Source organism: Mauremys mutica, chromosome 10 (assembly GCF_020497125.1).
Source record: "Mauremys mutica isolate MM-2020 ecotype Southern chromosome 10, ASM2049712v1, whole genome shotgun sequence".
In the NCBI taxonomy this organism is placed as follows: Eukaryota; Metazoa; Chordata; order Testudines; family Geoemydidae; genus Mauremys; species Mauremys mutica.
This window is the reverse complement of record NC_059081.1, coordinates 9,011,008-9,033,781: the sequence shown is the minus strand read 5'-3', so window position 1 is coordinate 9,033,781 and position 22,774 is coordinate 9,011,008. Positions and strand designations below refer to the sequence as shown.

The window sequence follows — 22,774 nt, the reverse complement described above, 5'->3', positions numbered from 1 at the left end:
GCACTACCTGTTAAGCCCGGCGAGCTAGCCAGCTTTCTATCCACCTTATAGTCCATTCATCCAATCCATACTTTTTTAACTTGCTGGCAAGAATGCTGTGGGAGACCATATCAAAAGCTTTGCTAAAGTCAAGCTATATCACATCCATCGCTTTCCCCATATCCACAGAGCCAGATAGTGCATCATACAAGGCACTCAGGTTGGTCAGGCATAACTTGCCCTGGGTGAATCCATGTTGACTGTTCCTGATCACTTTCCTCTCCTCCAAGTGCTTCAAAATGGATTCGTTGAGGACCAACTCTATGATTTTTCCAGGGACTGAGGTGAGGCTGATCAATCTGTAGTTCCCCAGATTCTTCTTCGTCCCTTTTTTTAAAGATGGGCACTATATTTGCCTTTTTCCAATTGTCCAGGACCACCACCACCCCCAATCGCCACGAGTTTTCAAAGATAATGACCAGTGGCTCTGCAATCACATCAGCCAACTCCCTCAGCACCCTCAGATGCATTAGATCCAGCTCCATAGACTTGTCCATGTTCAGCTTTTCTAAATAGTCCTTAACCTGTTCTTTCACCACTGTAGGCGGCTCACTTCCTCCCTCCCCATATTGTGCTGCCCAGTGCAGCAGTCGTCTGTGAAGACTGAGGCAAAAAAAGCATTGAGTACCTCAGCTTTTGCTACATCATCTGTCACTAGGTTGCCTCCCCCATTCATTAAGGGTCCCACACGTTCCCTGGCTGCCTTCTTGTTGCTAACATACCTGTTAGCAGGTATTTGGTTCTCTTTGAATCATTTATGCCATTGCTTTGCTTCCGGAACTTCACACAGTTTGGAAAGTGAAACCAGCCTGCTTAGAATGAATGTCATCAATGTCATGTTCTGGTTCTTGTGCTAACACTGGCTTGGTTTTGGGTTTCTGGCAACGCAGGGGATGTTGAAATCCAACTGCCTCGTTTTCACTGACACTTAAAAGTAAAGTGTACAATAGAACTCTTCGTTCCAGGTGGACGGAACGCATTTTTAGATAACTTTGTTTTTTTAACAGAATTTGCGCATAAGGCTCAAAATATTGGCTCTTGCCCTTTAAAGTAAGTGATCATTGGCTAATAGCGTAAAGGGCTACAGGAAAGGAAGGCATCAGTAATGCAGCAATTGAGGCAATATTGACTTTACTACAAACTGGCACCTTCTGAAGTGCTAAAAGCCTTGGCTACAGATTACAACACAGATATTTCAGCTTCTGTTAAATCCGGGGAGATTTCCTTTTAGAGCCTCTTCAGCCACATTGGCCTGGCTAGGGGAAGTTACTGAACGCAGCATATGATTCATTTCTTTAATAAATCACCTAGCGCTGGAGCGTTCAATACTCTGCAGAGCGGTAATCAAGGTTAGTCTCAATTAAGCTTTAAACTGTTCTAATTTATGTTTTGCTTCCCATGACCCCTTACAGACCCCAGGAAGCAGAGAATATTTGAAGTGCAGGGGACTTCAGCCATGACCCCATGAACCCCTGACACCAGGAGCTGGGAGCAGAGCCAGCTTATGCCAGCTCTACGCTAGTCAGAGAGGCCCAGTGGACGGAGGGTATTCTCAGGGGGCCATTGTCACCCGTTTAAGGGCCCCTTTATGTTGACAGAGCAGATTACACTCAGCTCCAGTGTTAAGTTGCTGGTAGGTCTATCTCATGATGTGCTTTGGGATCCTTAGGCATGCAGGGTGCTACCATCTTTCAGTGCTAGTTGTTCTTACAGGGTTGAGGCTGCCCAGAAACCAAGCAAGTCCTGAATCAGTTTGACTGATGAATGTATTTCAACATAGAACATTTCTTTTGAACTAAGTCATCAGATAAGAGCTAACTCAGGTCCTGTGACTCCTGCGCTTTGCTTCCCTGGCCCTTCTATTTGGTAATGGGAATGAAAATGCCTCCGTTTTTATTTTTATTTTTTGCTCCACTTTTAAATACAGCTTTGAAACAAGGCGCTGTATGATTGATCGACCTTAAACAATGAGCCTGGGAGAGATTTTCCACAGCAGCGAACTTTCCAACTGGAGAGAGAGAGAGCGACAGTACAACCCAGATCCACTCAAAGAGATCCTAGCTGCATGTGGTTCTCATACAGCCTAGTGCCAAATGTCAGCCTTAAGTGAGCAGTCAGGAGAAATTACAGAAACTTCCTAGAAGAGCCGATCATGTGCCTGACCTTGACCTTTGACTCTCAATCAGACACAGATGTGGATGATGTAATCTCTTCTGGCTACAGGAAGGAAAGTCATAGCAAGGAAACAATATCCCTTCCTAGTTAACTGTTTAGGAGCACAGAGGTCAGATTGTGAGACTGTAATGAAATGTGTGAGTGTGTGTATGCGCGTGCACACACACTCTCTCTTGCCCTCTATTGAGCAGAATGGGAACTGCTTAACTATGGTCATAGACTCTATAATATTTATAGATAATAGGGATCCACTTTTAGCTCCTGTGTCAGGGATCTACAATATTTGGGGAAACAGTTCTGCTCTTACTGGTGCAGTGACGTTTCGAGGGACTATCGTGTGCACCACAGCAATGCCTATCTGACCACAGCTTTGTTACACTATGAATACGAGGTGTTACATTAATTGCATCTGATTCAAGAGCAGTGCTAGAACTACAAATGATTTCTTTGTCTTTAAAATACTTTGAGAGGCTGCGTTTACTAGGCAATGCCAGCCTTCCACAAATAATTCAACGGGTTTACAGCACCTGTGCAGTATATTATCATGTTAATGCAGACACTTGAAAAGGACCCAAGCTAAGTAGATATAGCAGCTGAGATGATTAAATAACGATCCTGTGCACAAAAAAGTTTTCAGATAGTGGTGAATTTAAGTTCCAAGAAACTTTTGAAGCTGACCATTGTTTTTCTCACTCCATTCCATGTTGTTCATGTCTCCTAACAAGCATCTTTCATTATCATTATCCCTAATAGTGGTTTATTGTATTAGTTACAGTTAATTTAAATGTTATTGAAGCATTGAAAACAGATTGCAGATGTTTTGAAACAGATGTTATTTTAATGTTAAAAACAAAATCATGAATATTTATAGGTCATTATTGCCTGGGTCGCATTAGGCTGTTTAAATAGTGATGTACGGATTTAACTTCTTTTGAAGGGAACATTGCAAAAAAGGTGAATGGAAAAATACTGTCCTGTAAGTGTGTGCAAAGCATTCTAATTTTGCTTCAGGTTAGTCAGTTTCTCTTGCAATTCTTTGGAACCCGGTACCATTATATTTTGTTATTCCTGAAACAGCTTAAATTTTTCTTATTGCATTTCAGAAATTAATATAGTTAAGATAAAATTTGCAGCACAAAACATTGCCTTCTTAGCCCACTATTTCAGATAGATCAGCCAGCCCAGTTCACCACAGTCAGAGAGAGATACTTTGGGGTGGAATCATCAGTACTAAAACAAAACAAGCTGAAGGTGAAAAGTACAACTGTATGACTCACTCAATATCAGTGTTTCTTGTAGAAACACAAAGAACGTGTTAATTTCATGCACAGTCTGTCTCAGTAGGGATCATATTTCCTTCTTTATGGAGATGAAGTTAGACTTTAAGGCATCAATGTAAAATGGTCTTTCATTCATTACAAAGTTACTTAGTTATGGGTATGTAACTCTAAACAACAATTCTACATATTCCACTGTGTCAGTTGCTTTTAGCTGCTAGCTGACATAGGAAAAGCAATACACTATGGCAAGGCAGTTGAGCATATTTTCCCTAATTTTGAACTTGCTCCCACATTGAGGAATTGAAACTGTGACTCCAATGTTGCTGGGTTTGGATTCCCCTTGGGAGAAGCTGTGAAAAAGGGGCAAAGTGAAGGTAAGGCAATCTAATGACACAAGAGAGCGAATGTTGCTGTGTCTTTCCCCCATGCACAAAGAGACAAACAGGTATTTGGGGGGTTAGATGTTTTACTTCAGAGCCAGTAAAACAATGAGGAAAGAGCAAATAAAACACTAGACCCTCATCTGGTGTAACTGAATGCATTTCAAATGTCACTTTGTAACATTCGTTTGCCCTGAGAGCAAATGGCTGCTGGCTCCCAGTTACCTCTCCTATAGCAGGGAGTGAGATTCTTATACATTGACCAGTGCCACTCACAGCAGCTAGAATGGTATCCTCTCCTTTCAGTGACATGCACCACAGCCCTGGAGCAGGGACAGAGGGAAAGGAAGTTTCTAATGGAAATACTCAGGGTTGCATATTTTTTAGGATTTCAAGATGCTCTTTTGACCAACGAAGCTGAAAACACACCTGCCTCTCTGCCAGCTGCTTCAAGTCTTTCTTTAAAGGGTGTTTCTCTGATAGTTGCATTTCTATGATCAAATTTTTGTGCATCACCAAACCTCCAGGGGTAGCAGACACAGCAGAGGACAGATTCAAGCAGCAAAGTGAACTGGCGAGATTAAAGCACTGGGAGCCATAGGCAATAAGTAGCATAAATACAAAGTCTTCCCTACTTCACAGGGGAGTTGCGGGGCTAAATACATTAAAGCTCATGAGGCACTCAGACACTACAGAGATGGAAGCTATAGAAGTACCTAAGCACATAGGTGGAGTAAGGTGGGGAGTGGGAAGGGACAAAGATACGACTATCCAGTTGCATTGCTAAAGCATATGCTCTTAATTGGGGATTGCTTGCACCCAAAAATAAGGTGTTCTGACACGCACTGCTTAAGCTACCCATCGAAACCTACACTTAGTTGGCCTCCTAAACCTTCTTGAATCTGGCATACTGCTGTGTCCATGGGCACAAAACCCATAACAGATGTGCATCAATTTAGGCTAACTAGAGAGCCAGTATGCTGGACATTAGGGACTAGAACCCCAGCCAAGAACATCAGAACGGCCACCTATGCATCTGTCTTTGGCTAAAGGGAAAGATCATCACTTCTACAGCTTACAGGTGGAGCTAAAATTGAAAAAAAAACCCATAGTTGCTGTGACTGCATAAGGCAAGATGAGGCTATGGCGAGCCATAAAAAGTTTTTTCAGGGAAGGAGGGTAGTAATATACAATGCTTTGCCTCTTCGGCTTCTCTCCAATGAGCTATACACAACAAGCTCTAGCAAGGGGCTTATAAGCTTCCCATTAGAATTTGCTGCTTGGTTGGTCAAGTGTGCAAGCCACGTCTATTGGGTTCTGTGTCGTTTGGGTTGCCAAGAGATGGGCCAGTGTAGCTCCGTTGAAGTCAAGTATGAAGTCAATGGCGCTCCATTGGTTATCAGCTGAGGATCTAGCCCAGTAGTTCTTGTATCGAGGTCTGGTGTAGTCATGGCAACTGCACTATTACTGAATCTGGGGAAATTAACAAGACAATGTATTTACATTTTAAAATAAACACTGGCTTTTAACCCCCATGCTGAGAACCAGCCTGTCCTTTGGACAGAGTGAGTTTGCAGTCTCACTGATTTCCTATCCCAAGCATCACAGAGTGCCTGGTCCAGTATATTACATTCAATACGCTGCCAAAGAGCGAGGTCGTTTCCTTTGATGGCAGATTAATACTGAGTCACAAATTAATTTTGTCTCTTTGTATATCAAGGGTGTGCAAGACTTATTTAATTTGTAATAAATATAATTATAGAAATGAATGAGCTATCAAGATTTTTAAAGTATGATCCATCAGTGTTGGCATGACTTGTAATCCTGATCATTATAAATAAAATGGGTCTCTTGCAATATGGAACACAATTTTCCCTGTAGTTTGTCTCATTACTTTCTGACATATGGGTTAATATTAAATTACAATGCCTTAATTTTCAAATCAGGGCTTAATTTGTAAATAAGAGGTTAATAAATAACCTCTGCAGCTGGAGGCCGCATTGAGCCGTCGTTCAAATAAAATGTTAAATGTGATATTCTTCTCTTGGTTAAATCATCAGTGTTAGAGCCACAGTCTCATTCTATGTCTTGCCAACGAAAGGCCCAATCAAGGGGGCTGCCAGACAGCCTGATCCTGAGCCGTATGTGACCTTGAGGATCCTATGAAGACGCACAGTCTGTTGGAGACTTTGCTTTACTTACCACTGTGCTACAAGGAATGATTAATACTTCAGCTTCCTTGTAGTCTTTGAGATGTCCCGCCTAAGTGGGTTTTGTACCCACGTGCTGCATTCTCTCTTTTTCCTGAGATCCAGAGCACAGATCTACTTTGTACTTTCCTGTCCTAGCATCTGCTCCGGCTCATGCAGTGCCAATGTTTCCACTCCATACACTGGTTTGCCAATTAAGAGTCAATATTTCCAACATACACACAGCCAGCATGATACTAGCTCATTCTGACCCTAGGAGAAGAACTCAGATCACATGGTTGAAAAATGGTGACTTTTTCATTTAATTTATCTATTGATCTGAGGCATTTAGCTCCTGAGCCAAAGCCCATTGATGTCAATGGGTGACTTTTCAGTGACTGCAATAGGGTTGGGATCAGGCCAGTTACCTGAAGGCACCGGGATATAATATGCTGACCCATGAACCAGGCCACTCGCAGGAAAGAAAGGGCTGGCTCAAAAACCTTTTCCTTCATTGAAGCTGTAGGCTGCTCTATGACCCTGTAGTTCAATTTAGGGAACTGAGCAGGGCAAACAGGTAAGCAGATGCTGCTACCTTTCATTGACAGGCCTTAAAACCACACAGAGCACCTTCAAAATGGACCAGATCATTAGTTTTCATTTGATTATAATAGCCTTCCATTCTTCTTCAGTGGCCAGCAGTGAGTAGCCATCTCTACCCTAGTGGCAGGATTTTCTAAAGCACTCTGCATTGCCCTAACTCCACTCCCATTGAAGTTAGGGGAAGTTTTATCGACTTCACTGGGAGCAGGGTTAGGCCAAGGTAGTGGGCTTTAAAAAAAATAATCCAACATATATTCTATGGGTGAGATGCTACTGAAGCATCGGAACACAAAGGCATTGTTTAGATTAACCTGGAGTGGACTTGTCAACCAGTGATGTTAGATCAGCAAGCTGGTTCTTCCTGCTACTTTTCTATAGGAGAGCTGCCAGCAATGTGCAGTTTTACTATTTACCATGATTAGGCCTTCTCAAGTGCAATGCTAACTCCCCCTTGCGTCACGGTTAGGTCTCTATGCTCCAACATCTCCTTCAGAAATCCCCCGAAGAACTTGGCAGGATTAGCTCCAACCACCTCCTTGAAGTCAGCTAGCAGTTCTTAGCCAGGGCATCAAGCTGCTGGGATAATTTTGCAGCGGACGTCTGGCTGTTTGCACTTATTTTATCCAGGCAAAGTAAGGCTAAAGGAAGCACCCAGTTCTCTAGGAACATTTGACTACATCCTTTTTTTAGGCAAACCTTAAAACCAAGCCACTCGTATTCCCGAGTAAAAGCGTGCACACATGGAATTTATCGTGCATACACAAGCCCTTAAACAGTGGAAGGCCAAGTGAGCTGTGCGCGTTCTATCCATTTTCAATCTGTCATTGTTCACTACTAAACTTAAGAATATCAGCACTCAACAGCTGCAAAAGCTCACTGAGGCAAAGCGGTCAAGGTTTTCTGGTAGCCTAATGATTCTGATATTGGGTGAGGGGAGGTTACATTGTAAGTGCTGGACAAATAGGTTCAGAAAAGAGGGTATGAACCAGTCCAAAACCCATCCTGCATCATTCAACGTGATACACAAACATCCACAACTTAAATGCAGCCACTTCTAGGGTGGCCCCGTCTTTAACCGTGCACACCACCACCACCACAGCATGACAGTTCAGGAGCAGAAGTGTCTGCCTTTTCCAGTTGAAACGACAAGAAACATTTTAGGTCGGCAGAATGTACCACATTAGCATTTAGCCAGCACTCTGGGCTTTTCACGCTACTCTTATGAAGCGGGGTCAAGGGATATGGAGTCACCTGAACCCGGCCCTGAGGCGCCCAGGTGTACTCATCCAAGTAATGAGCCAGCCTCTCTCTGCTTAGCCTGAGCGATTTGACAGGGTTACTTACAGCACAAAATAGCATGGTTGTGCCTATTTCAAAAAATTCATCCTGGAGTCTCAAAGTCTGGCCATCTCTGCTAGGCTGCCTGTGCTGTTCATTGTGCAGTCCTGGGCTCCTTCAGGAGGTCTGAGACATTTGGGTGTCCCTCTGCTCCAGAAAAAACAGGCTGCACAAAATGTGAAGCCAAGACGCTAAGCCTGCTAAGCCCATGAAGTGGACACGGCAGGATAGCTGCAGTGAGGCGAGGGGAGGGCTCGTCAGGTGTTAGAGGGGCAGCACTGGATGGAGGAAGAGGAATTACTTTGAGACCATGTGCCTGGGAAGGTGGGTGGGCAGGGAAAGGGATTTCACTGAGGACAGTAAGACTGGGATTGCGGCATAAACCAATTGCTTAGGTTGTGAGGGAACGTTATGGAAAAGTTCACATACATTTGATTAAGCATCTTGGCCTGTTGAAATGAAATAGATTTCTGAACCGTTTCTCACTCCTTGCTCATTATTGCTGGCTGGCTCACATGGCGCGCTTGGAAACCTTCCCACTGGCACTTGGCTTTACGTTTTCTATTCCAGCAGCTATTTCTAGCTCTTCAACTACTACAGTGTGGAGCCCTAGGATGCCAAGTTTGTCATCGGGTTGCATGCTATGGCTATTTACGTGATAACAGGCGTTATAACGCAGCTCCTCCTGCTCCAAAAACCCACGTTCCTATCACTTGTTCTAAGGGAGAATCATATATAGCCTTTGGCAGCCAGCTTTCTGTGGCACACAGTTGAGCAGTTCTGATTCCACCCAGCAGAGGGCAGTGGTGCACATATGAATGACAAAAGTTCACAATTCAAGTCAGTCAACATTTTTCAAATTTTGATTTTTTTTTTAAATGGGAATTCTTATTTTTTGACCCACTCTAGAACTGGTTGAAAGTTTTCAGCATTTGACATTTCAAACGGGGGGGAAAACATCAATTTTTCATGGCACTTTTATCTTGTAAAACAATAGTCCCGTGTTAGAATCATCTCGATTAAAAAATGCTGTGAGTCTAACCTATGCTCAGGCAAAGCCCATTGCTGGAGGCGTTGACACCCAGTGTTAGCTGAGCTGTTAAGCTTCAGTGCAGAAATTAGCGCTGGAATAGACCTTTTAGGTCATCTAGTCCAGTCTTACCACCGGGCACTAGGCTCTGTATGTTTTGCATGTGCTTGGCCCAGTTTAGTACTAAATGATCCAAGCAATGTGGCTTCCCGCCTTTCCTTTGAGACGTCATTGGATTTATTTTAATGTGTTTATCTTTTGTCAGAGCTGCTCGGTTTCATCTACCAATAGAGTCAAATTTGTACTATGCTGTCTTAGGCTTAGGTCACAGCACACAACACACTAGATATGAAAACTAAGTATAAATTGTAACTCAACACAACTCAGCCCAATTAAAAATAATTAAAGACACAAGACTAGCCCTTCCCTAAAATCAGTAACACCCTTCAAATCACCACCCCCTAAAACAAAGCACCAAAAAAATGAGGCGCACATGATTTCATTTAGGGTGCCAGTAATCTCTTTTGCACATACTTTTGATCTTATTTTTGTGGCTGACCAGGGTGACAGCATGTAGAACTAAAATGTTCTTCACTACTTAGCTATTAATAGCTGACTCTGACTGGGGCGATTTGACAGGAGCGCAGAAGGCATCATGTGACCTTTTGAAACTTGCCTTCTTGTTCTGATTAAGTTGCAGAGGTGGCTTTGGGGTGGCGGGGGAGGCTTATGGGTGCTATAGCCAGGAGCTACCCCAAAATTTGCCTTAGTCACCCCCACCACTCCATAGCTACCCCATAGCAGCTTCTGCTCTCCAGCCACCCAGCTCTGAACATAGGGTGGAGAGCGCGGCGGCAGCTGGCCGAGCACCCAGCTCCAGCAGCAACGGAGAAGTAAGCCCAGGTAGGGGGCAGGAGTGCCTGAGAGCAGCCCCTGGCCTGTGTCGCTGCCCACCATGGCACGCTGCCAGGGCAGGTGGAGGGTCTTAGGCTCCCCACAGTGGCCTGGACTGACCCGCTTCAGCCTGGGCTCTTAGGCCCTGCCCCCGTCACGGTCTCTGCTCCCTGAGTGCCATGAAGGCTTTGCTGGCTCCGGAGCAGGGTCCCCCAACCTGGGCAGCTCTTACCACCTGTGAGCAGCCGGTTCTGCGCACTGCCCGGCTCCAGTTTCCAGCCTATGACGGGCTCAGGGGGCGAGGAGGAGCCGGGGGCAGGGCCATGGAGAGGGGTGGGTCCTAATGGTGATGGGGGGGGGGCTTAGGCCCACCGCGCCCCCCCCTCCCCACAGGGAAGGGGCTGGTAGCAACCTTGTTAAGTTGTTGCCTGGGGGCGAGGAGGGGAGAACAGGCTGCAAGGCAAGACCCTGGAGTCAGGCAAGTAGGCCGGGTTCATAGTAGCAGCCAGCCACAGCTCCATCTAGTTGCTCAGACAACGTCATATGCCTCTTTCTGGCTTAAGTAGTGTCCCCCAGCCACTCGGTGGGGCTGGACGTGTCTCCCCCAGTCGGGCACTTGAGCACTGCCTGGGCAGCCAGGGCCTGCATTAGAAGCCCACAATCCCTCATCTAAAGCCGCAGCAACTTTTTCACATGAACACTTAGGCAAGTGCCAAATGACAGAGACTCAAATCATAGAAGCGTAGGACTGGAAGGGACCTCGAGAGCTCAGCTAGTCCAGACCCCTGCACTCATGGCAGGACTATGTAATAACTAGTCCATTCCTAACTAGTGTTTGTCTAACCTGGTCTTAAAACCCTCCACAACCTCCCTAGGAAATTTGTTCCAGTCCTTAGCTACCTTGAAAGTTAGGAAGTTTTTCCTAATGTCCAACCTAAACCTCCCTTGCTACAATTTAAGCCCATTGCGTCTTGTCCTCGCCTCAGAGGTTAACAAGAATAATGTTTCACCCTCCTCCTTGTAACGACCTTTTATGTACTTGAAAACGCTCCTCTCCGTCTTCTCTTTTCCAGACTAAACAAATTTTCAATCTTTCCTCATAGGCCATGTTTTCTCGACCTTTTGCATTGTTGCTGCAAAAACTTACTGATACATTTTTTTCAGTAAGTTCATTTCCAGGTAGCTAGTTCTGCTTCTTTGAGGTCTCCTGGGAGGTCACTGTTAAGCCCAAGGCTCTTCCTGGGCACTAGCTAACATGGAAACACTTTTGCACTGGTGTCTTTAGACAGATTTGTTTTTGTTTGCATGGGGCCAGTTTTTCAAGGGAATTTTAGCTCCTATTTAGGTACTTTAACAAGATCCACACTTTCAAAAGTGGTCTGCTGGCCAGAAGTTTGACTCCATTGCTGTAAGGGGGGGAGGCAAACTATGGCTCGTGGGCTTGCCTGCCACGGGCTCCGCGCTGCTCTCAGATGGGGGGGTGGGATGGGACAGAGGGCTCCATTCGTTGCCCTTGCCTCCAGGCACCGTCCGCAGCTCCCATTGGCTGGGAACGGGGTACTACGGGGAAGGTACCTGGAGGTGCAGCAAAGGCAGCACATGTGGAGCCCTCCACCCCCTCTCCCCCAGGGGCTGCAGCGCTTCCTGGAGCGGCGCAGGATTGGGACCAGGGCAGGCATGCAGGGAGCCTGCCCTGGCCCCGGTGCATGCTGCTGCCACCCCAGAGCTCAACCCCATCCTGCACTGAATCCTCCCAACTGCCTGCACCTCGCACCCCTCCTGCACCCAACTCCCTGCACTGAGCCCCCCATACATCCTGCACCCCAACCACATGCCCTGAGCCCCCTCATACATCCCGCACCCTTCCTGCATCCCAACCCCATGCCCTGAGTACCACATACACCCTGCACCCTTCCTGCATCCCAACCCCATGCCCTGAGCCCCCACGTACACCCTGCACCCCTCCTTTGCCCCAATCCCTTGCCCTGAGCCTCTTCCTGCACACCGCACCCCCTCCCACACCCCGCACGCCCTCCCGCATCCCAACCCCCTGCCCCGGCCCTGCATACAATTTCCCCACCCAGATGTGGCCCTCGGCCCAAAAGGTTTGCCCACCCCTGCTGTAAGGAATTCCATTGCCACAGCAGCCTGGACTCTGGTCTCATCAGATCTCTCAATGTGGAAGCAGCGTAGGGCCTTTGAAACTTTTCCTTTGAAACATTTTATAGATGGAACTTCCCCCCCACTAATTGGAAATGTTTACTCCAAAATTTCCTTTTTCATCCAATTTTTTCAGGATTTCATTGAAAATTCATTCCCCCCTCCCCCCCCGGTGCAGACAAAACAATTGTTTCTTGACCAGCTGTAAAGCAGGCTGAGGCTTTCTCAACGTTTGGCTGGGTGACCCCCGGCCTCAAGGAAATCCATGGATCTCTGGCACGCGGTTTTCATCATTATTCGGTGGCCCACTCCCAAATAAACTAAGCCTGGATTAGCCCTAAAAATTAGATGGATTTAGCTACATTGCTCAGGGCTATGAAAAATTTTGCAAGCTATGCAGTGTTATTAGGTTGACGTAACCCGCACTGTATCTACAGCTGGTTGGCCAAAAGAATTTTTCCAGCAACTTAGCTAACCACTACACTACTGCAGCATCATTGCTGACCCTTCGAAGTAACGTACCCTTAGGACTGAAACAGGGTGAGGTGCCGGGCTTTTAGAGGGGCAGTCTTGAATCAAATGGAACACCAAGGCCCTTGCCCGTCATTAAGATCTCATGATGATAATTACCGCTCTCCCTGCATATGTCTGTGGTGATGTTCAATTCTTTATGGGCATGGAGTTCTCTTTTGTTAGAAATCATTACGGAGGTGTGACACAAAGATTACATGATTTGCATTGGAGGAATTTTGATTGAGTGTTTTAGGCATATGATGGGTCTATCAAGACACCTGGTTCCTGATTCCAATTAGCTGCATAACTGGGCAGACCAGATAGCTTCTCTGAGCATCACACAGCTGAGTAGAAGTGATACTGAGGATCGTCAAACTATTGCTACAGAGAGTAATATTAGCTATAAAGTTAGTCTGTTTTCTGTTAGCAGGTCACAAGACCATAAGAACACAAGAACGGCCATACTGGGTCAGACCAAAGGTCCATCTAGCCCAGTATCCTGTCTTCCAACAGTGGCCAATGCCAGGTGCCCCAGAGGGAATGAACAGAACAGGTCATCATCAAATGATCCATCCCATCACCCATACCCAGCTTTGGCAAACAGAGGCTCGGGACACCGTCCTTGCCTCTGGTGCCCTGCCCCAAAGCATTTGTGAGCCAATCCAATGTTGTATTTATTGTTCTTACTCAGTCATCCAATAGTCTTGCCAAACAATTCAAGAACTGGTCACTGATTATTTGTTATTTTTCTCTCTGATTGGCCATCAAAGTCACACGTTATTGCTTCTGTTCCCTGATTTGATGACAGAAACCTTCCAAAGAGGCAGTACGACTTTTGTATTAAAATGCTCAAAACGTTTGGGATTTATGGGTATTTGCCCGAACAGGGGGTAGTCATCTGAGTAACCAATCATATGACCCCATGAAACATAACTAGTCAAAACTGGCACTTTTATTCACAAAAACATTAAAAATCAGAATTTATAGACTTTAGATCAGCTCCAAAGCTACCTTCTAACAGTGTTTTCAAAGTGCTGTGTATGTGCGAAGTGGAACGAGCATTTAGGAGCCATGGTTCCTAATCCTATGCATAAGCCAGTACCCGTGTGGCTTTTGGTTTCTCCTGCTCTCATAGGTTTCTCAAAATTCACAAGTTACTTTTCACATTTTTGCCTGCTGCATGGGAAATGATTTCTCAAACCCCCTGAAATTTCACAAGCAGTGATTCATTTCTTTATTTTCTTCAGGGGAGGGCACCAAATCACATGAAGCAAAGCCTTTACCAGGAATGTTCACATTTATTTGCCAATGTCACCAAAGGGCTGCATATTAAGCTTGATGCCCTGGACGAATTCTGACTCGAATAATTCAATTCTGCCTATCTACAGTCCCCTCTGTGGTCTCACTGCGGAAAGTTATTCTTCATTCCCCCAGAATGGGATGGAGGTGGGGGAATGGTTGCAACCAAAAATGATTGCTGCCACACTCTGGTTTCCAAGTAGAGGGTGAGAGGATTTCTATACCTGTAAAGTGCTTTGGGATCCTTGATGAAGGCAATAGCATGTATAAGATATATATTCTGCTACTTAGATTGTAAACTCTTTGGGACAGGGTCTGTCTTTTTGTTCTGCGTTGTACAGCACCTAGCACAATGGGGTTCTCATCCACGATCATGACCATACAAATAATAACACTAGTAGTAGTGCAGGAAGGTGTTCAACAACGTAAAGACCAGACTGAGCCTGCAGAGTGCAAGATAGCGTCCTCTGAAAGGAACAAACCACCGATCAGCCCTTGGGGTAATAAGCAAAGTGTTTCCATAAACCAGCAATAAATAGGGTAAATTTCTAGCACATCATGTGGCAATGTAGCTCAGCAACTATCTTAATCATTAATAGGAGTCAGTCAGTCAGCTAAGCCTCTGCATATGCAGGTGAAAATCTAGCCTATGGGTCATAGATACCGGTGCAACTGCAGGAGGCTACCGTAGCCACAAATCCTTCAGCATGTGTAAAAGCTTTACTTTGGGGGGTTATTTTTTTTATAGTGAATGTATTTAAAGTATCCATTTACAATTTTACATGAAACATAAATCTTGGGGGGGGGGGGGGGATAAATGCATTGGCTGTAATATAGGGATGTTTTGTAGCTTCTAAATTTCTTAAGTGTTAGGTCATTTTACTTACAAGTTAAATAGCTGTCTGCAAGAGGCCTTGGTTGGTCATAAATTGTCCTTCCAGTAATATAAAACACACCATTTATTTACAACACATATGCTCTCCCCAGTAGATCCAACTGCTCATAAAGAACAAGAGCTTCTATGTCATCTCTACCGAGACCATTGCAGTAAAAAGGCCATTGGAATGACTCTGTACCCAGTAGGAGGGCAACAAAATCCAGCAACAGTAGCTCTTCCCACCCCCCCAGGAAAACATTATATATTAGCTCAATTTTAAAGGATCGTGAAGGTCTCACTCCTCGTACGGTCCCATTGATTTCAATATGAAGTAAGGTCTCACTCAGTTAAGGGTTCTAGACTTTGGCCCAAAGAGATACTTTATTTTAGTTCGGAAGGAGACTGATCGAAAAGAGGAATACTTAAATATGAAATGAAGCATTCACATTTATTTTAATATTGACTCTCAAGCTCCTGCTTCCAGCTGTGCCCAAGGCCATGGTTAATTAATGGACTTTCGTTGTTGCAAAAGGATTATCACCATTTCTGTGTTTACAGTTCTGCACAAGGAGCCTTTTAAGAAACACAAACACCCTCTGTGCTGTACATTCCAGGATGTGCAAGCAATAAAGAAAGTGCAAGTGGTTACAATTCATCAGAGGGAGCCCTGGGAAGTGCTAGCCCCAATGGAGAGAAATGTAGAGTTTATAATATAAACAGAGATGGGTTCCCATCAAACTCTGCATCTGAACACCCCTGAATCAGAGGCAACTTTACATCTGGATTAGGATCACATATTAGAATCTTGACTCCATTTCTAGGTGTAAATAAGTAAGAACTTAGACCCTGACTCAAAAGTCACTGAAGTCAATAGAAAAAACTCTGATCGACTTCAGTGGACAATGGATGAGGCCCTAATTCAGAGGAGGAGTTAAAATAAGTCAGAACAATTTATCTCCAACAACAACAAAAGCCATTGCTTAGTGATTTTTGTAATTCTTGAGTCATACAGAATATTGTGATCTCTACCCGATGGATTTTGAGGCTAACAGGATAATAATGGGCTAGTCAAGCTTTTTGCCTTAAGGTGATTGGTTCAAATCCCACAAAATGTTCACAACAAAACATCAAAAAGCTTGACATTGTGTTTACTAAGGGCCAAGGTAAATGTAAAGACTTCTCTAGGCTTTGGAGCAGATCCTAGTCCACGGCCATTTTCATCTCTTAGTACTGAGAATAACACAATGACTTGGCACAGAGACTGCACAGAGAGGGAGGCTTTACTGCTGCGGAGTTTCTTCCTCCACCTCCACTTTGGATTGAAAGGATATTGCAGTATTCATGCTTGCTTAGGGTCAGACCCTGCTGCTGTTGAAATGAATGGGAGTTTTGCCATTGATTCCAAAAAGAGAAGGAGCAGGATTCTGTTTGGGTCTCCTTTAAGTTTCAGTTGTGCCAAAATGTATGGCAGATCTGATTGGTTTGGCTTATTGCGGGTGTTATATATTTTAAAGTCTTCATTGCAACTTAAGCTGACGGTTTCTAAACAATTCTCATAAAGAGTGATACATTACTATGTTTGCACCGGAACCCCTTTAAAACATTAGCTCATAGTCACAATTCAAATATTTTGTTGGCCAATGACAGAGCCAAGGCAAAAAGCAATCTCTCAAGTGGTTGATACAACTCTCCTTGAAGTCAGTGGGAATCTCTCTGTTCACTTCAATGGGAGGTACACCAGGCTTAATTTTGATCTCGACCAATAGATCTACGCTTGGCACGTCACCAGCTACTGTCAAATAGGAAACAAACAGACTGGCTTCCCCTTCACTGCACCAAACACAAAACAACTCTTGAGCCATCAACCCTCGTCTCTGCTCTGCCAACAATGCCAGCCTTAACTGACCGTTTCTCAAATTTCCAGCCAAGCACCTTGGTGTTTTCTGCCATGTTGTCCCCTTCTGTGTGGAAGGAGCTTCCTGTAAAACCCCCAAAAGTCATGACCTTGTTCTCCTTAAAACTTACCTTTGTCATGATGCCTACAAAAAACTCAGCAATGGTTATATGCAGTGTTGTTGTAACATGTCGGTCCCAGGCTAATAGAGAGACAAGTTGGAGGAGGTAATATACTTTATTAGAGCCACTTCTGTTGAGACAAGCTTTCGAGCTTACATAGAGCTCTTCTCGTCTCTCTCACCAACAGAAGGTGGTTCCATAAAAGATATTTTCTCACCCACCTTGGCTCTCAATAATGGTTAGGCAGCTGGTGTGCTGTGACTGCTGCTTATCACACTGCCCACATGCATCTCTGTTACCTGGCACACTCCATCAATTTGTTGTATCCGTCTGTAGTCTCTCAGCCTGTACTTGGATTGTAAGCTCCTCAAGTTAGGAATCATCTTTTTGTTATCTTTGTACAACACCCAACACACGCAGGCCCTGAACCTGCATGGGCCTCTGAGTGCTACCACAATACAGTAACCATGAAACAAAATAACTTATGAAAAAAATTACTTTTTAATGTACAAAAGGCTTATATACAGGTTCAGCACGTTACCTCCATTTTTATGATGTAGAAAACAGCTAAAATGTCCATAAGATATAAATTTGACAGAACAATTCACCTACAGTGCTTTTAGTAATGATGTCTTCTATACATACTATATACAGAGCTGGAATGGTTATAACAATACTATTTTAGTAAATGAAGGAAGACCACCTCTGAAAAACAATCGGAATCCTGACAAACTGGAGATATGGTTTTGCTTTGGGGGTTGATCTTTTCTTGTTATGTGTGTTGCCTGAAGTGGGGCTCACTAACATGCACTGTCATATGCATCCACTGAATAAATCAGCTCAACAACCAATGGAGACGCAAGGGCCTGATCAGTTGCAGCACTTGGGAGGCCCGAAGTGTAACTCCATGCGTCCAGTATGGCTCAGAGTCCTACACTGGGCCCTGCACTCTTTCCTCCAATGCAAGGGTGAGGTAACTGCAGGTGAGTCTGTACCATGAACTCAAAAAAGCCCAATAATTTTAAATTCATCTTTCTAGGTTAGGCACAAGTGCAAACAGCTGCCCTGCCTGATCTTGCTTTCCTAGCACAGCCAGGAGTTCCAGTGATGTCAGGGGTTTTTTTTAGGATATGTGAGGAAGGCAGGATCAAGCCCATCATGCTTTGTTTACCCAAGTTTTTTATTTAAGAATTAGGGTAGGCCAGCTACTGCTATGTTTACTCACCCCTTACTCTCCACGCAGTCCCACTGGAGTTAACAGGACGATACGTGGAGTAGGGTGCTGCCCAACACAAGGAAGGCTTTTGCACTCTGGTCCTTTGGTAAATATATATTCGATCTATGTGTGGCCTTCTGGGGTATTTGGCATCACAAACGGTTGGGCAGGAACAATGACTGGCATTCGTGCAACAGCCACAAGTCATGCTAGCATCAGTGCAGTCTGTGCGGCACTGGTGAGTGCAAAAGGACAGCAATGATTGTAGAAAGCCAACGTTAGCACCTTTAAAAAGCATCCGATGGGAGCTGCAGTTTGCAGCTGGAACTGAGCCACATTCAGTAAAGGGTTGGACATCCATTGAGCGGGAAAGGATGGAGCCCTGCTGATGAGACATCATGCACATCTGGTTTAGTTTTTTAAAGTTCAGCACACAGGATGTTTGGAATCAGGAGGGAATTTCATGTGTGCACCCTTCCCCTTGACATACTTAACACTATAATACTAGGAAGAAAAGAGTTGTCTTTTTGAGATGTGGTAAATTTCAGTGAGGTCTGTTTTCATGGTGTTTACCCTTTTGCATACCAACAGTAATAAATAATGCATTGAGGAGTCTTTCCACTGACTTCAGGATCGGGCCCTAAAATTGCAAAAACTGTTAGCCAGCTTATATTTTGTGGAGGATTTGCTTGTGGTTAGATTCCTCCCATGGGTAATTTTCAGAGAGGCTTTCACCCACAACTCCGATACCCCACTACAAATCCCAGACATTTGACTAAGGGCTCGTCTACATGAACATTTAGTTTGTGGCAATTTGGGTTATGAATCAACCCTGCACTAGCTTGTGAGGTAGGCCCTGCTGATATGCATTAACCATTCGTCGGGGCGCTTGGATCTAGTCCCGTTTCAAAGAGGACCAGACCAAAGTGCACAGAACTGTTAATGTGCACCAGCAAGATCCATGTGGCAGGCTAGTCTGAGGCAGGCTAGTGCAGGGTAGAGTCACACCTCACCTTGTCATGACCTAACTGTTTGTGCAGACAAGTCCTAAGCTAGCTAAGTAATTATGTGCCCCCCCCTTCACCCCAGTGAGGACAAATTAGAGCTGAGCCGTTGTGAAGCCCCATTAGCAATTTTCATAGATTCACAGTGTTTAAGACCAGAAGGGACCACTGTGATCATCTAGTCCAACATCGTGTACAACACAGACCATAGGCTTCCCTGAATTAATTCCCGTCTAACCCCCTGATTTACACAAGTTGTTTAAGGCCCCAGACGAAAGTCACTATTCTACTGAAGTCACTACTGACAGGGCATAAAGTTAAGCACATGCATAAACCTTTGCAGGATTGGGGCTTTCCTGCCATTAGAGATGCTTTCAGATGAATGGTATTTTCAGGCCTCTGCTACATTCTATCCATATTGTAAATACATCTGACAAAAGGGGGCATTCATCTTTCATGTGTCCCATCAACGTATCTTTCTGATGTTTTTCCGAAACACTGCTATGCTTTATAAATGTACATTTCTTTTGATTTTATATACACTATATTTGCTTTTAATGGAAGAGACGCCTTGACTACTTAACGCTAAAGCATAGTAAGGCACTTTTCTGAGAAGCTGTTTGGAACTGATGCTTTCTTCTACAAAGTCGCAAGGTATAAAGAACAGTTTATAATGATATTGCTGGGAGTGGACTTTTTGGGAGATGTAACTAAATGCTTATCTCACTGGACAGAATACGCAGTATGGCTTTTATTCAGATCAAAAAGACACCCCTCCATTTGTTTCTGGGATGTGTTGAGAAATGGTCTTTTTGCAGACATAACTAAAAGAAAACAAAGAGAGGTGGCAAACATGGAGGAAAAAAATTCATTTTTAACCATTCTTATGCAATATTCTCATTTGGTGGTGGCGTTGTTCAGACCCCTGAAAAACCAAGCAAAAAAATAATACTAGAGGTTGCACTCTTGGTGCTAATGCTTTTAGATAGTTTACATAGGTCTGTACAGAGACATTGTTTACTTTGAATCCCTTTAATGTATTTAATACTTGTCAAAAATGCTACTCTATAGATACTGATTATTTTTAAAAAGCACATTCATAAAACTGCTTTTTGTAAAGTCCCTGGGATAAACCGTGGGGCTTTATCATTAGGACATCATGTTAAGAAATTTACTCTCTTCTGCCAGGGTGGTTAGCATGGAGCTCATGTCGCCTATCGCCATGTTGCTTATTCCAGCTGGTATGGATGGCAGTGTCAGAGAGTTCCGTGGAGTTGTAAGGCGAGAGGAGTTCTGGGAGAGATTCTGCAGAATGCTAGGGCTGAGGGTTCCTGACATCAGGCTTGAATGGTCTCCATCATCCATAATGGCATCAAAATCTATCTGAGCAGGCTCCAGACCCTGTGAGTCCACTGTGCTTGACACCTGGTTAGCTCCGGGTGACGGCATGGCAGCTGGCTTGATATTCAAGGCACACTGCTGCTGTCCCACTCTACAATCCACATGGTTATCAAAGTTTCCATTTTGTTCATACATGTGGATTTGACCATAATAGTACATCAAATTGTTTTCCCTCGTGCTGTTTGCACATTGCTGGGCCTGCATTGACACCATATTGTTGGTTCTTTTTGGAGTGGCCTCTGCTGTTTCCTGGCCAGGGCTCATGGCATTAGTAGGGTGGGGAGTTCTCATGTAACCGAGTTGCTGCATGTTGCGTATCCCTCTATGCCTGTTTACTGGACTAGGGTCAGGTGGAGGATGAGGCTGTACCATTCCAGGAGTGTAGGTCTGGCCAGCTGAACTCATTATGCTCTGTTGGGGCTCAAAGTTTGGCTGATTTGAGGTCATTAAAGAAGGGGGCTGATAAAACACCTCCTGAGCCATGGAGAAATTCATGGGATTTGTCTGAGATGAATAGTTCTGCTGACTTTGTTCATGCATGACCTGAGTCAGTCTGTTACTGTTGACCATTAAAGAGGGATCTGTTGCAACGCTCATTTGCTGAGGATGAACGTGGGATCCAGACTTCACTACCACGTTGCTACAAGAAGGGGAAAGCTGGTTTGGATCTCCACTGATTGCATTTGGGCTCAGCATTTGATGAGCCTGGTTATACCCTTGGTGCAGGCTCAAATCGGAGTTCATATTAGGGCCTGGATTTATCTGCTGCTGCCTCAGCTGCATACAGTTTAGCCTTTGTCCATCCATGCTCACATTTCTTTGCATAAAATTCTGCTGTGTTACATTCATGCCGCTTTGACTCATCTGCATTTGCTGCTGGTTAAAGTTCTGATACTGACCAAAGTTCTGCTTCTGCTGGACAACAGCTAAGTTTCCTTGAGAAAACTGTTGCTTCGATTGGTTAGACATAACATCAACGGTACCTGAGCTAACCTCATTCCACTGGACGGGCATGTTGTTTTTGCTCATGTTCGAGGGCGCACCAAAGCTCATGTGGCACTCTGCCACCCCCGGACCCAAATGGTTCACGCTTGCATCAGTTCCAGCCATCCTGCGCTGGCTAGACAAGTTCTGATGTTGCAGTTTGCCATTGCCTGGGAAGTTTAGCATTTCATTACTGTACCCCATGGAAGTGTTTTCTACAGCTGTCCCATTATTCTGAGATTTGATATATTGCACTACATCATCTGGCAGCATAATGTCATCTTCTCCAATGGGGCCCTCCGTCTCACCTGCCATTGCTTCCATGGCAATATTTTCACTAATGCTCAGAGGTCGAGGTGAATAGACGTGCCTGGGAAGGCTGCCATCGGAGCGTGTGTAATTGGAAAGGCTGCAGTTCCTTCTGTCCGCAGGATGTGGTGGGTGGAGGGGATTCATGCTGTTGGTGCTATTGAAGCGATGGACTCTAGGGAGGGACAGTGGATCTGCGGCAGGTCTCCTCACAGGATCACTCGCGCGTCTTGTGTTGTTACCTGACACGTCATGGGGAAAAGCCGGGGCTGCTGCGTACCCATAAGTGCTGCCGTCGCTACAGCGTCTTGGCCCAGGAGGGAGGCGAAATGAAGGCAAAGCAGGATCTGGCCCATCGAGAAGAGAGATCTTGTTCTTCAGACTCATTCTTTCCAAGTTAGGTAGAGGTGTGGGAGGAGGGCCCCCCGTGGCAGCAGCATACTTGGCTTTCAGCCTGTAGTGCTGAGCTGGCGTGAGGTTGAGAAGGCCTGGTATGCCGCTACACTGGCTGGCTTCGCTCGATCTGCGTGACGCGTCCGTAGAAATCGGGTCGTAGGAGTCAGCAGAGCTCGTGTTGTTGGGACGATTCCCAAACTGCGAAGCTTCGCTGGAACGGCGACTAGAGAAGTAAGGGGAAATCCCTGATGATCTGCGACTGACAGTGTACGCTGAGCTGATGGTGCTTGTCGTACTGTCACGGCGTTCATTGAGCTGATTCAGCATCGTAATCTCATTTACAGACAGCTCCGTTATTCTAGGATTAGGCAGTGTAGCAGAGGAACCACCAATATTTTCTAGGATAGAGCCTGGAAGAGTGTTGGGGGGAAGAAAAAAGGTTTTGTTAGCTGAGAGGGCTATTTTGGGGTAAATAGCTATATTACATGTTGTGCTTGGGGTCTAAATACAGATCTGTGTGTGTTATCCAACAGCAAATGTTTGCTTAAGAAGAGTGATGTAAACGTGACTAACTGGTAATGGAGTCAGCACATTGTCTGCAGCTCTGCTCCTATGAGAAAAGGTACAGTACAGGGCAGGGAAAGAGGACAGAGAGATGTACTCAGGAAATT

The 22,774-nt window shown here is 44.9% G+C and overlaps 1 protein-coding gene across 16 annotated transcripts in view; it reads right to left on the bottom strand.

Annotated features, from left to right (window-relative positions):
* Window positions 1-17,313: 17,313 nt before the first annotated feature.
* Window positions 17,314-22,774, bottom strand: part of GLI2 (GLI family zinc finger 2) — a 406,855-nt gene continuing 401,394 nt past the window's right edge. For all 16 annotated transcript variants that reach the window (XM_045033089.1, XM_045033083.1, XM_045033085.1 and 13 more), the window contains one exon: window positions 17,314-22,513. In XM_045033089.1, coding sequence (XP_044889024.1) covers window positions 20,163-22,513 — 2,351 coding nt within the window. In that variant the 3' untranslated portion in view covers window positions 17,314-20,162. The remainder of the gene's footprint in view (window positions 22,514-22,774) is intronic.